The following is a 13337-nucleotide window of genomic DNA, read 5'->3' as shown; positions in this document are numbered from 1 at the left end:
TGGTCCTCCCAACTCGCCCTTGTGGAGGCATAACTTCTGTTTCTGTCCTTGTGGCATCATGAGCCACCTTTTCAAGAGATAACCTTTGTCACCCAGGAGCCAACAATGCAACTAAGCTAGAGCCACGAACAGCTTTGGCACCTGGGAGTGTTGCAGGATGTAGACATCACGGGAGCTTCCAGCAAATCTTACACAGACATGCAGAATTTGTGTCTTGTAATCACAAACTAGCTGAACGTTCATGGAGTGAAATCCCTTTCTGTTCATGAAGGCACTCGGCTCACCCGCTGGTGCCTTGATGGCCACACGAGTACAGTCTATGGTACCCTGGTACGGGGGAATCTAGCAATTGCAGCGAAGCCTCCAGCTCACTCAGCCTTCATTGGTCCGGAAATGAATGGAGGTCATGACCTATCTGAAGAGAGCATCAGTGACCAGCTTGATGCCACTGTGGGCAGCAGATTAGGACGCACCACATAGATCTCCCAATGACCCTAGAAAGAACCAGGGGTGAAAAAGTTGAGGGTCACTGTAACCTTTAGAACGGCTGGTATAGGATGGCCACCTACACTGTTGGAGGCAATCTCCAGCACAATCATCTGGCATATGGAGGTTACAGTTTCCCTAGAGAGGCGGAGCCTCCTTTGGCACTGTACCTCAGACACATTGAGGTAGCTGGAGCATTGCCCGGAGACTCTAGATGCAGGATAGTGCCGCCTTCTGCGGACCCTTCCACCTTGCACTTCCTGCTATCCCTGCATCCTCTGTGGCTGCAGCTCTTGTCCCAGAGAACACCTTGTGGGAAGCTGCCTGCAGACACCTGGTCTCCTCTCCCTTCTGGCCCTCTCATCCTCTTCACAGAAGGTCCCACCAGTTGAGTATACAATCCCCATTGGCGATGGAACTGTCTCATGCACTGAAGAGTGCACTTGGCATGAAGCCTCCAGGAGAGTTGTAAGCCAAACAGTCCTGAAAAAAAACCTAGGAAGGCAAAAAACCCTGAAAATGCTATGAACTATCAGGAATCAACAAGCACCAAACTCTCACCTAAACTCCTAATTACTCATATTGCCATTGGCTCCGGGTGACTTTTAGCATGCCCTGGATGGAGAAACTGATAAAAAAAAGGATGGCTGCCAACATGTTTTGCCTGTGCGCCGACCACTAAATCACACGGGCAATGTAAAAATTGTGAGCAATTGGGTATTAAAGTGGCTTAATTGCCAGATTAATTGTTGGCGAGCATTCTCGCCTGCCAACCATAATATCTAACTATGTTCTCATGACGTTGTGATTTCTGCCCGACATAATCTCGCGTGATTTCAAGATCGTTTGAGTCGGCTGCACGGCCGACTGCAAAACATAAAATTCTGCCTGCATTATGACAACCAGGTAGAGAAATTCACAAATCACAAATGTTAGCTGAGCCCAGGAGAACTAATATTTACTAAAATGTTTCAACTTTATATAGTTTAATTAATTAAATAAAAATTCTGAGTTGACTCTTTTGGGGATCAAATTTTTTTTTTTTACTGAGGGAGAGCTGACTTTCTGAGTGTGACCAGGGTTCATCAGCCAGGCCCAGATCATATTGAACACACCTCAGTTTAGGTGTGTCCCTTGGAGACTTCACAGTGGGAAATCCCTGAGGAATGTTACATGGATGACAGCTTCAGTATGAATTTAAAATTCATGACGGTAGGTAAAGAGGAGAAAATATTTGGAATAATTATGTAAATAATTACAAAACAGAAGGTATATTGGAAAGGAAAAGGAAAGACTGGATAAATTAAATACTTGCACCTTTTGTAAATTCTGAAAATCCAGCAAAGGCCACCGCAAAAATATTTAAGTTCAATAATTGTTGTTAAGAGATTTTGAAGAGAAGAACAAAACAGTTAGTTGCATTTTCATCAAATTTTGTATAAAATTACATTATATTTGTGAAGCATAGATTTTGTAGTATCTATATAGTGTAATAGACTTTTATTTGGAGTTAGTCAGTGACATGTTGCTTTAGTAGGTTTTCTGTGCTTCAGCAATAGGCAGAGGGCTGTAACATTAGAGTGCGGCAGTACTGATAAATATTAGACTCCAAGTCCGAGACTACTTGTGAGCAATGCCATGGAAGATCTTCTAATGATGAATAAAATTTGGTAATTTAGATAAATAGAAATGAGCTACTAAAAAGCATGGTATTATCATCATACTATTTTTCAGCTGCAGGATTATAAAAATAATAAAGCACCTTGTGTCTATATTTTAGGTTGGATCATTCCTTGGGAAAGCCTGCATTTTTTCTTTCAGGTAAAGTTGAAGTAGTTGTAATATTTTCCATTAGAATATTAAAAATAATGTTTTCTGTTTATTTCAAGAATTCTGTCAAGAAAAAAAATACCCTTCACCTTGAATGTTTTCAATGTTTAGAGAAATGTATATCAAATCATGCTCACAAAATACAACGTTAAAATCAACGAAGAAAATTCACAACTCATTGAGAAAATGTAGTAGGGAGAAGGTTTTCTTTGTGCACAATGTGCAGTGATATTTTAAACCTGTTCTTTATAAATGCATTTATGGTTTTGTTATATACACAGCGCAAAGTAAAACAACCACCTGCATTGATATCGTGAGTTTAGTTTAAAAATGTCCCATGGTGCTTTGCAAAGGGGAGAGTAACATGTTTTTGATTATGAAAGGAGGCTAATACATGCTGGGACAGTTAGGAGAGGTGACCCAAAGTTTGTTTTAAAAAGATGGGTTTGTAGAAAGTTGATACGGTTAGAGAGAGAGAGAGAGAGAGAATTGGAGATGAAGGGATTGAGGGCTTCAAAGAAGTTATAAGCTCTGCCACCAATGGTGGGACAAAGGGAGAGTGAGATTTGTGAAAAGGTGAGAGATGGACTTCCAACAGATGTGGGAAAGGATAAGAGGATGCTGTGTAGTAGAGTCAAGTAAGGCATATGGAGGGATTTGGATAACAACAGGTTTTAAGCTTATCATACTGGGTACTGGGTATCTATGTAAGTTACAACATGTGAACAATGATGGATAGGAAGAGACCATTTTATCTATCCAGCTTGCTCCACACAAACCTTGTGTAACACCAAGGCATCACAATTAATACTCTTCACCTTATCCAAAACCATATGATCCCCTGGGAGAGGCAAAAAAAAAAGAAAGAGTAGTCCAGGATATCACAATAAGAGAATTACAGATGACAGGATTGATGGGCATGAGACAGGATACAAGTGGCTATGTATTGAGCGAATTGGAGTTTAATGAGGGGGCTGAAAACAGAAGAGAAGCAAGGAGGACATTGGAGAATTCAGCCCTAAAGTTTCCTGGTGTCTTCTGCATGGGAGTCCTACTTCACTCCAATGTACTAATGAACAAAACAATAGACTTGTCCTCAACAATGAGACGAGGTTACGAACATCGTCATGGTGGGTATCCCATGTCTATAATGGAACTTAACGGTAACTATCCTGATCATTACTTTTCCTTGGTGCAGTTCTGGGTTCTTCTCTAGGTCTAGAGTAAGCCTCATGACAGCCCTGAAATTGGAAGTTCCATTAGTTTGGCATACTTTAAAAAATAATTCCGAAATGTCCAGTAATAAAGAAAATTGCGCATTCATTTATTCTGTTATCTACTGTTCTCCCATTGAATACTCAAATTATTTTATAATTTGGTGAAATCACTGTGTTCATTGGGACCTCCAACTTTCATAGGTCTCATATCATCCTTATTGGAGCTGACTTTAATATTGGTGCAACAAAAATTTTAATTTATGTAGCACCCTTTAAAATAGTAATGTGGCACAAGGCTTTTCACAGGACATTATCAAATAAAATTTGACATTGAGCAGAACAACAAGTAGGATGAATAACCAATAGTTTGGTCAAAGGTAGATTTTAAGGAGGATCTTAAAGAAGAAAAGATAGAAAGGTTTAAGAAAGGGAAATCCAGAGCTTAGGAGCTATGCAGCTGGAGGCTTGGCTGCCAATATTGGAGCAATGACAATCAGAGATGCATAAGGGGCTAGAATACTAGAAATATCTTTGCCCAGATACTACAGTCAACAATGAAGGGATCAAATTTGCGACTGGTCCTGAAGAAAGCTGCCCACAATGATTCAGCAGCTTCCAGAGCATTGATCTCCCCTATTCCAGCATCAGCCATCTATATGCAATCTGTGGCAGCCAATCAGATTGAAGAACACAGACAACAAACCAGGGACTAAAAAGCATGATTATAATTCACTTTTTAATTGTTTTACGGAAAGCCAAATAAAGATCGAGACATACGCATGGGATTAAGATAGAAGCTAGAATATCATAAATAAACTTTAAGAAAAATTAAGTTTCATTAGTTTAAAAATCATGAAACTTTTATCATGGAATGAAAGAAATCAGATCCACACTTGTAAAATTAGTTTTTCAGGCAGAGAGGTTGTTCATCAGCAATTATGACTTAGTACGCTGTTAAAAATCCAATTATACCTTCAACAGCTTTACATTTTCGATGGTTTTTGAGAATAATGTGTAAACAAAAGCTTATGTCAAACAACTGATTCTGTGTTGATCAATCTGCAAAGAGTACAAAAGTGTATCCAATGGCGGAGAAGGATGTCACTGACATCTTATGAAGATGCTGGAAGTTGCTGTCAGTTTTGCACAAGAATGAGGTTGAGTACTGACAGTTTCACTGTCATTATAACCACAAATTGCAGGCTAATATGTTCCAATTGCATCCACTGCAATAATTTTTAGATCAGCATTAAAAGTGGTTCATGATATATCATCCTTGTAGCAAAGTTTTTGAAGTTGGCTGACCATATCTGCCTAAAAAACCCCATCAGTATGTTAAGAACATCCATTTATCTTCTGAATCATACATATAAGACGTCAGCCAATGACAATTAGACTGTAATGTTACGACCGGGATGGGAGGAGTGCGCAAATTATCAAGACTCACTACTCCGCAGGCTATACCATTAATTTAAATGTTTCGTTTTCTCACCGAAATGGCCAATAGTATACCTATCCTCTTGTACCCAGAAGAAAAGAGACTCTGACCAGGCTTCTTTTGAAAACTCAGAATGACTAATTTATTTTAAAACAAAACTTCTTCTAACATGTTGCAAGTACTATTTAACACATAATTGTAATCGGGGAGTATAACTATCTATCTCTTCCTAAAGAATTCCCCCAGCACACACACAGACACACACCCAAACAAACAAATAAAGGACAAACATATAGAGTATCTCTACAGAGATGGGCTTTGGAGGATGGGCATTATAAGATAAAGGATAAAGTCTACAGGGTCTCGATGCTGTTGACCTGGAGTTCTTTCATGTGCAGACAGACCACTGGTCCTGGTGGATACCTGGAAGTTCTCACCACTGGTCTCAGCTTTGCAGGTCCAACTGCAGATTGGTTATACTCAGATGAGGGTTCTCTGACTACAGGTTGATAGTCACACACACTTCTAGGTATGATAGAGAAAGGGAACCAGTCAAGGTAGCTTTCCTTTCTCAGTTTGTTCTCCAACATGACTGCCCTCAAAACAAGCAGGTTCACAACTTAAGTTATTTTCCTTTCTCCCGTGCGATTGCCTTTTTTGTCTCCCAGCTTTTCATTAATTAAAGAGCTTTACAGTTCAACACAAACAAACAACTTCTTCTCAAGTACCATATATGTCAAGTGATTCCTTGGAAGGGGCCTGCTTGATACAGTTCCAAAGTTATAACCTTCTTTAAAAAAAAACCCAGTTTAGCATTCAGATGACCAGATCATGTCAAATCCTTCCATTTTGTAAAATAAAACTTCAGTCTTGAGAGATAGGATTCTAACAATAATAAATCTATAAATGTATTATCAAATGAACCGTTTAATATAAAATTTTTTGTTGTTTACTTATATAATTTATATTGCTTAGTCACTTTTCTCTCTTGACATTTTCTAACCATGTACCTTCTGTAGCTGGAAGCATATACTAAAAGACTTGATCCTGGACTTTACTTCTGGAACTTCCATGGAGCTCTTGTAAATTTTCATGCATAAACATAGGGTTTCCAGCAGCAGAAATGCAGCATGAACAAGCTTCAGGGCATAGCTCTCAAGCAAATTCTTGATCTATTTGTACTGCTTTGAATTACCATGAAAATTGTCATCAGCTCAGGATGACACCTCTCAATATTTACTCAACTGGGACAATGCCTGACCCCTGTGCAATGACATTGTTGAGCTTGGGAATACACTGGGGTAGAAATCTTGGACAGAAGCCCAAATTGGGTGATATTGCATCAGCCAACTGTTTACATCCTCCATCCGATATTGAGTGCCATTTACTTCAATGGAACTGAGTATCAGAGGGTGAGAATAACAATGTGATATCATGCCCGCTGCTGTCTAATATAAAATTCTACTCCACTGTGTTGTGAAACAGTGGCCATGAAACAAAGTCCATTGTTTTGCGGTACAAAGCATTAGTGTGCATCATGCTTCCCCATTAATACATATTTCTTAAAACTAGTCATTAAGAACAGTAACAAAACTTTTTTAAAGTCAGTTTTTTTCTGTTTTATGTCCTAAATCTTCCTATAGAAAAGGGATTAGACAAAGGTTACTACACTGCAGGAGCGAGGCTGATCCGCCTGGAAGATAAGGTAAGTGCATGATGAACTTTCCTGAAATTTGACGGAAATTCAGATCCTTATCTGAAATACATCTTTGGATAACCCATGCAATTAATACAACTTTAAACACTAACAAACAATGTGTGTGAATTATTTTACTTTGTCCATCATTTATATACTTTTTCTTGCTTAGCCTTTGGTAGAATTTCTTCTGACTTGTTGGTGATCAACAGAATGAATACTAACAGTAAAAAAAAACTTTTCTCCTGTCCTGTGACGTGGAAAGTGTTTGGAAGTTCTGATGGTAGTTTTCTCCTGTCACAAAAAAAAATTTGAATTTGCTTTTCTTGATGGAATTCTGATAATAAATTGATTTGAACTAGAAATTTAAATGATCTTCAGCAATTTACTCTTTATTTCAAACAGGTCATCAAACATTATTGAGGTATTCTGCCTCATTAAGTTCATGCTATTAACTTGCCTATAAAGCAGTTTAAAAAATTATAATAATAGCTTAAGTTCAGAATACAACCTCAAGCAAGTTATCATTTTTCTAGGCTAAGACTCAGTTATGGGGTAGAGCTTCCAAGGTAGGTTATAAATATGTCAAAATGGTACCTTTAAATTGAAATCACATGTATGTTTCTAAAAATCTGAACAACTCTAAAATTATCATTGCCATCTCAACACCTCCAAAGTAATTTAACTTCATGCTTGAATACTAATAACCACTTGGTGCATCAGCATTAAAAGTAATGATACATAATAGTAAGACTGTCTTCAGCAGTAAGGCCCACACCCTATTCCAAATTACAGGAGTGGTGATATTTGCATATCTAATACAAGTGCATTGCACCAATAAAGGCACAACATTGTCGTCTGTTCCAAACTCCTAGCAGAAATGCTTGAACAAATGATAAATGACAGAAGTTTCAAGAAGGATCCAATAAGAAATTAAGACATTTACATCTTCAACTCCTTGGGGAACTAGGAGTAGATTTTCTGATTGTAATTGATTCTGTTGATTTGCCTTCATAAATTCTGGGATTTAAATGGCAATGCCTGCTCTCAGCTGACAACAGTTTTCCTGCTGAGGGCTTAACTGGATAGAGTTGCTAGGGTAACCAAGGAAATCCACTAGACACTTCATCTTGATATGAGAAGAGAGGGCTGAAGGTTTGGTCTATCCCGCTTCCCCATGATTAAATGTTTCAGCTGCCTAAACAGGGATTCCAGAGCAACCAGGTTCCAGCCAATATCTGGTCATCTCCCAATGTATTTTTACCAGGTTTTCACCCAAAGACTCAACTAAAACTTAATGTCTAATGTTCTAAATTATATATGCATAAAAACATCATCTTGGAGAAACTGAAAAAACTTTTAATGGACTTTTATTTAGTTCTGGTTACTTGAAGTAATCCATCTTTGGTTCCAGCTCGGCACTTCCAAAATTGTTTTACAATATGACCCCATTTTAACATGACCCCAGATGCCAACAACAGCAAAACAACAATAAAGCAGAGTAGTAACATTCAGTGTATAATTATCAAAGTTTGCGTATTATAGATCAACATATAATTGATCATATAATATGAAAATCTGTGTTCTAAAGGACTTTGTAAAAATGTTGTTATTTTATGTACTCACCAGTCCATTACTTCATCTAAGCTGCTCCAGCTCATGGACCTTGACTAGGAAGCAATGGAAGCACAAGTTGAAGGTATTGAGGTAGCTGATGTTGGAACCCAGGTTGTTCTGCAGTGTCAGGGTGACTGGGTTGGACCAGACAAGCCGCAGTTCAGCCATGGGCAATGCTGCTGGGTTCATGTTTGTGGCCAGGCTTTGAGTTTATTAAAGTGGCCAGGGCAGGAGTCTGTGGCCCGTAGATATAGACCGACAGATGAGCAAGGCAAGGGCAGGACCAGATCCTGCCTGGGCTTGTGCACCAGAATGACATTATGATTTCCCATACAATCTTTCTTTATGGTCTGTCTGAGTGAGAATACTGAGTTAATGCTGAATTATAGTCAGTTTTGCATTCTGCAACTGTCTTTTGGAATTCAACTAACTATCCCCAACTTATTTTACATGACCCTTGACAGCAATCTAATTATTCTGTTTCTGGACTAGAGCCAGGCGCTAGAGGTAAAAGGTAATGTTTTAAGCACACTGTTGCATTAAAAATTAGCAGTAGCATTTTCTCAGCGAGCATGGCTTTATTCTGGATGTTAGCTCCTGAGTTCTGAATCTGTCTTGCTAACTAATGCTAACCACTATATTGTTGCATCCACTTTGGTAGTAACCATACTTAAAACTTATTTCACTTTTCATAGATTAGTGTCACAAGACCAGACATTATTTTGGAAATGTTCTTAATTTGAGGAAAACTTAGCATTATGATCATCAAAAAGTATTTATAGAATTAATGGGCAGGGAGAGATTGATAAGGATGTTATGCATAGGTGAGATCTAGACCACAGTATGAACTTCTAAGAAGAACAATTCAACATTTAGCTAACAAATACTGATATTGCCTTTATCTGAATCTTACTATTTTTAAACAATGCATGTAGTTTCATGTTTAAAAAATATGCTAATATTTGAAAATCTACACCCGATTGCTTTTAAGAGGCTAACAGCATGTTGCGATATTCAGTTTTTTGTTTCATATTTCCAACAATTTTAAATGTTGCCAAGAAGACTTTTTTCTGTACTAACTAGATGTTGTGCAATTCACTTTTCATTTGTAAGAGCACATCAATATAAAGGTCAGCACAAAAGCACCTAAATTACTTTGAGCCAGTGGCACCTGCACTACTCCAGCTGCACTTGCAGCATCTGTCTGCCTTGTGCAGCAGAATACCTGGCCCCTAACCATTATTTGGAGTCGGGGTGGGTGGTAGGGAGGTAGGGTGCAATGAGGGGTGCCCAGGCCCACAAGCAGTCCCCTTGCACAGGGGCTGATCCAATATACTTTTACTTTGAGACTAAAAATACTCCCCTCTCCTTAAATCCCCAGTCACTCTCCCTCCAATGGAATGTTCTTGCAAACTACTGGAAGCCAATTGCCAATTAAAGGCCCAAGGTTCCCTTTCGGCCTCCACTCGGCATATAAAAAGATGGAGCATGAGTAGGCAATTTGGCCCTTCAGCCTGCTCTACTATTCAATATGCTCATACCTAGTATTTTACCCAACTCCACTTTCCTGCATAATCCCCAATTCCTTTAATTTCCTTAGTATCCAAAAACCTAGCAATCTCTGCCTTGAATGTATTCAATGATTCAGCTACAGTTCCCTGAGGTACGGAATTCCACAAGCCTTTGAGGAAAGAAATTCCACCTTATCCCAATTCTAAATGGCTGAGCCCTTTATTCCCGGCCTGTGCCCCTAGATCTGGACTCCCTAGCCAGAAGAAACACCTTCCCAGCACCAACACTATCAAGTCCCTTAAAAATTTTATATGTCTCAATGAGATCATTCTTCCAAATTCTAAGACATACAGGCTTTCCTCAAAGGAGGTGGTGGCCTAGTGATATTGTCACTGAACTGGTAATCCAGCAGATCCAGGGTAATGCTCTGGGGATCCGGGTTTAAATCCTACCATGGCATATAGTGAAATTTGAATTCAGTAAAAAAAAACCTAGAATTAAAAGTCTAATGTTGTCAATTGTCACTAAGGTAAGGATGCTCTTTAGGGAAGGAAATCTGCTGACCTTACTTGGTCTGGTCTACATGTGACTCCAGAGCCACAGCAATGTGGTTGACTCTTAACGGATGGCCTAGCAAGCCATTCAGTTGTATCAAACTGCTGAAAAGCCTAAAAAAAGGGACTGCCCTGCATTGGCCTAAGAATTGGAAATGACAATGGCAAACACAGCCCTGTCAACGCTGCAAAGCCCTCTCACTAATGTCTGGGGGCTTGTGTCAAAATTGAGTGAGCTGCTTCATAGACTAGTCAAGCAACAGTCTAACATAGTCATACTCACGGAATCATACTTTACAGATAATGTCCCAGATCACCACTATCTCTAGGTATGTCCTGTCCCACCAGAAGGACACACCCAGCAGGGGTGGTGGCACGGTGGTATACATTTGGGAGGGAGTTGCCCTAGGAATCCTCAACATCGACACCAGACCATATAAAGCCTTATGACATCAGGTAAAACTTGGGCAAGGAAACCTCCTGCTGATAACCACAAACCACCCTCCCTCAGCTGATGAATCAGTGCTCCTCCATTACTTGGAGGAAGCACTAAGGGTGGCAAGGGTGCAGCATGTACTCTGGATGTAGGACTTCAATATCCATCACCAGGAGTGGCTCGGTAGCATCAGTAGTCTGTGCAATCATCGGTGAACATCCCCATTTCTGACCTTACGACGGAAGGAAGGTCATTGATGAAGCAGCTGAAGATGGTTGGGCCTAGGACACTTTCCTGTGATGTCCTGGAACCGAGATGATTGACCTCCTACAACCACAACCATGTTCCTTTGTGCTATGTTTGACTCCAACCAGTGGAGAATTTTTCCCCTGATTCCCATTGACTCCAGTTTGGCTAGGGCTCCCTGATACCACACTCGGTCAAATGCTGCCTTGATGACAAGGGCAGTCACTCTCACCTCATCTCTGGAGTTCAGCTCTTTTGTCCATGTTTGAACCAAGGCTGTAATGAGGGCAGGAGCTGAGTGGCCCTGGAGGAACTCAAATTGGGCGTCAGTGAGCATGTTATTGCTAAGCAAGTGCCGCTTGATAGCATTATTGATGACCCCTTCCATCACTTTATTGTTGATCGAGAGTAGACTGATGGGGCAGTAATTGGACGGTTGGACTTGTCCTGCTTTTTATGTACAGGACACACCTGGGAAAGTTTCTACATTGCTGGGTAGATGCCAGTGTTGTAGCTGTACTGGAACAGCTTGGCTAGGGCATGGTAAGTTCTGGAACATGGCTTCAGTGCTATTGCCTGAACATTGTCAAGGCCCATAGCCTTTGCAGTATCCAGTGCCTTCAGCTGTTTCTTGCTATTAAGTGGAATGAATCAAATTGGCTAAAGACTGGTACCTGTGATGGTGGGGACATCTGCAGGAGGTCGAGATGGATCATCCACTCGGCACTTCTGGCTGAAGATTCTTGCAAATGCTTCAGCCTTAGCTTTTGCTCCCCTATCATTGAGGATGAGGATATTTGTAGAGCCTCCTCCAGTGAGTTGTTTAATTGTCCACCACCATTCACGACTGGTTGTGGCAGGGCTGCAGAGCTTAGATCTGATCCATTGGTTGTAAAATTGTTTAGCTATGTCTATCACTTGCTGCTTATGCTGTTTGGCACACAAGTAGTCCTGTGTTGTAGCTTCACCCTGGACACCTCATTTTTAGGTGCTGGTGCTGGTGCTGCTCCTGGCATGCCCTCCTGCACTCTTCATTGAACCAGGGTGGATCCCCTGGTTTGATGGTAATAGTATGTCAGGCAATGAGGTTACAGATTATGGTTGAGTATAATTCCACTGCTGCTGATGGCCCACAGTGCCACATGGATGCTAGATCTGTTTGAAATCTATCGCATTTAGCACAGTGGTGATGCCACACAACATGATGGAGGGTATCCTCAATGTGAAGATGGGACTTTGTCTCCACAAGGGCTATGCGGTGGTCACCCCTATTGATAATGTCATGGACAGATGCATCTGTGGCAGGCAGGTTGGTGAGGATGAGGTCAAGTATGTTTTCCCCTCTTGGTGGTTCCTCACCACCTGCCACAGTCCCAGTCTAGCAGCTATGTCATTTAGGATTCGGCCAGCTCGGTCAATAGTGGTGCTACCAAGCCACTCTTGGTGATGGACATTGAAGTCTCCAGAGTACATTCTGCATCCTTGCCACCCTCAGTGCTTCCTCTATGAAGTGTTCAACATGGAGGAAACACTGATTCATCAGCTGAGCGAGGGCAGTATGTGGCAAGCAGGAGGTTTCGTTGCCCATGTTTGACCTGATGCCATCAGACTTCATGTGGTCCGCAGTTGATGTTGAGGACTCCCAGGGCAAATCTCTCCCGACTGTATACCATTGTGTCGCCACCTCTGCTGGGTCTGCCCTGCTGGTGGGACTGGACATACCCAGGAATGGTGATGGTGGTGTCTGGGACATTATCTGTATGCTATGATTCAAGCTGTTGTTATGATATATATGATTCAAGCTCTTCCAATTTTGGCACTAGCCCCAGATGTTAGTAAGAAGGACCTTGCAGGATTGATAGGCTGACAGTTGCCATTATCGTTTCCGGTGCCTAGGTTGATGCTGGGGTGGAGTGACTTGCCCATCTCTGCCCATTTAAGTGTCAACTTCATTGCTGTGGATCTGGAGTCACATGTAGGCCAGGCCAGGTAAGATTCTGGACTAATATGTAGGCCAGACGGCAAATTGCTTTCCTTAAAGGATGGGTTTTTACAACAATCGGCAATGTCACCATTTGACTCTAGTTCCAGATTTTTTTACTGAATTCAAATTCCACCATCTGCCATGGTGGGATTCTAACCTGAGCATTACCCTGGGTCTCTGGATTACTGGTCCAGTGAAAATACCACTATGCCAACACCTCACCTTATTGGGGGCCTTAAATTGCCAATTAAAATGTCCAAGGGCCCCTTTCTGCCTCCACTACCATAATACGTTGGGCAGGGTATGGCAGAAGGAAAGTGG

General features: G+C 40.9%; 1 protein-coding gene across 1 annotated transcript in view; it reads left to right on the top strand.

Moving 5' to 3' along the window:
• Positions 1-13337, top strand: part of LOC121293060 (potassium voltage-gated channel subfamily KQT member 1-like) — a 617066-nt gene that overhangs the window by 588281 nt on the left and 15448 nt on the right. Inside the window, exons 16-18 of the mRNA XM_041215653.1 lie at positions 2267-2307; positions 6615-6680; positions 8346-8366. Coding sequence (XP_041071587.1) covers positions 2267-2307; positions 6615-6680; positions 8346-8366 — 128 coding nt within the window. The remainder of the gene's footprint in view (positions 1-2266; positions 2308-6614; positions 6681-8345; positions 8367-13337) is intronic.

The sequence above is a fragment of the Carcharodon carcharias genome, chromosome 21, assembly GCF_017639515.1.
Source record: "Carcharodon carcharias isolate sCarCar2 chromosome 21, sCarCar2.pri, whole genome shotgun sequence".
Taxonomy (NCBI): Eukaryota; Metazoa; Chordata; class Chondrichthyes; order Lamniformes; family Lamnidae; genus Carcharodon; species Carcharodon carcharias.
This window is presented reverse-complemented; position numbering and strand designations above follow the sequence as displayed.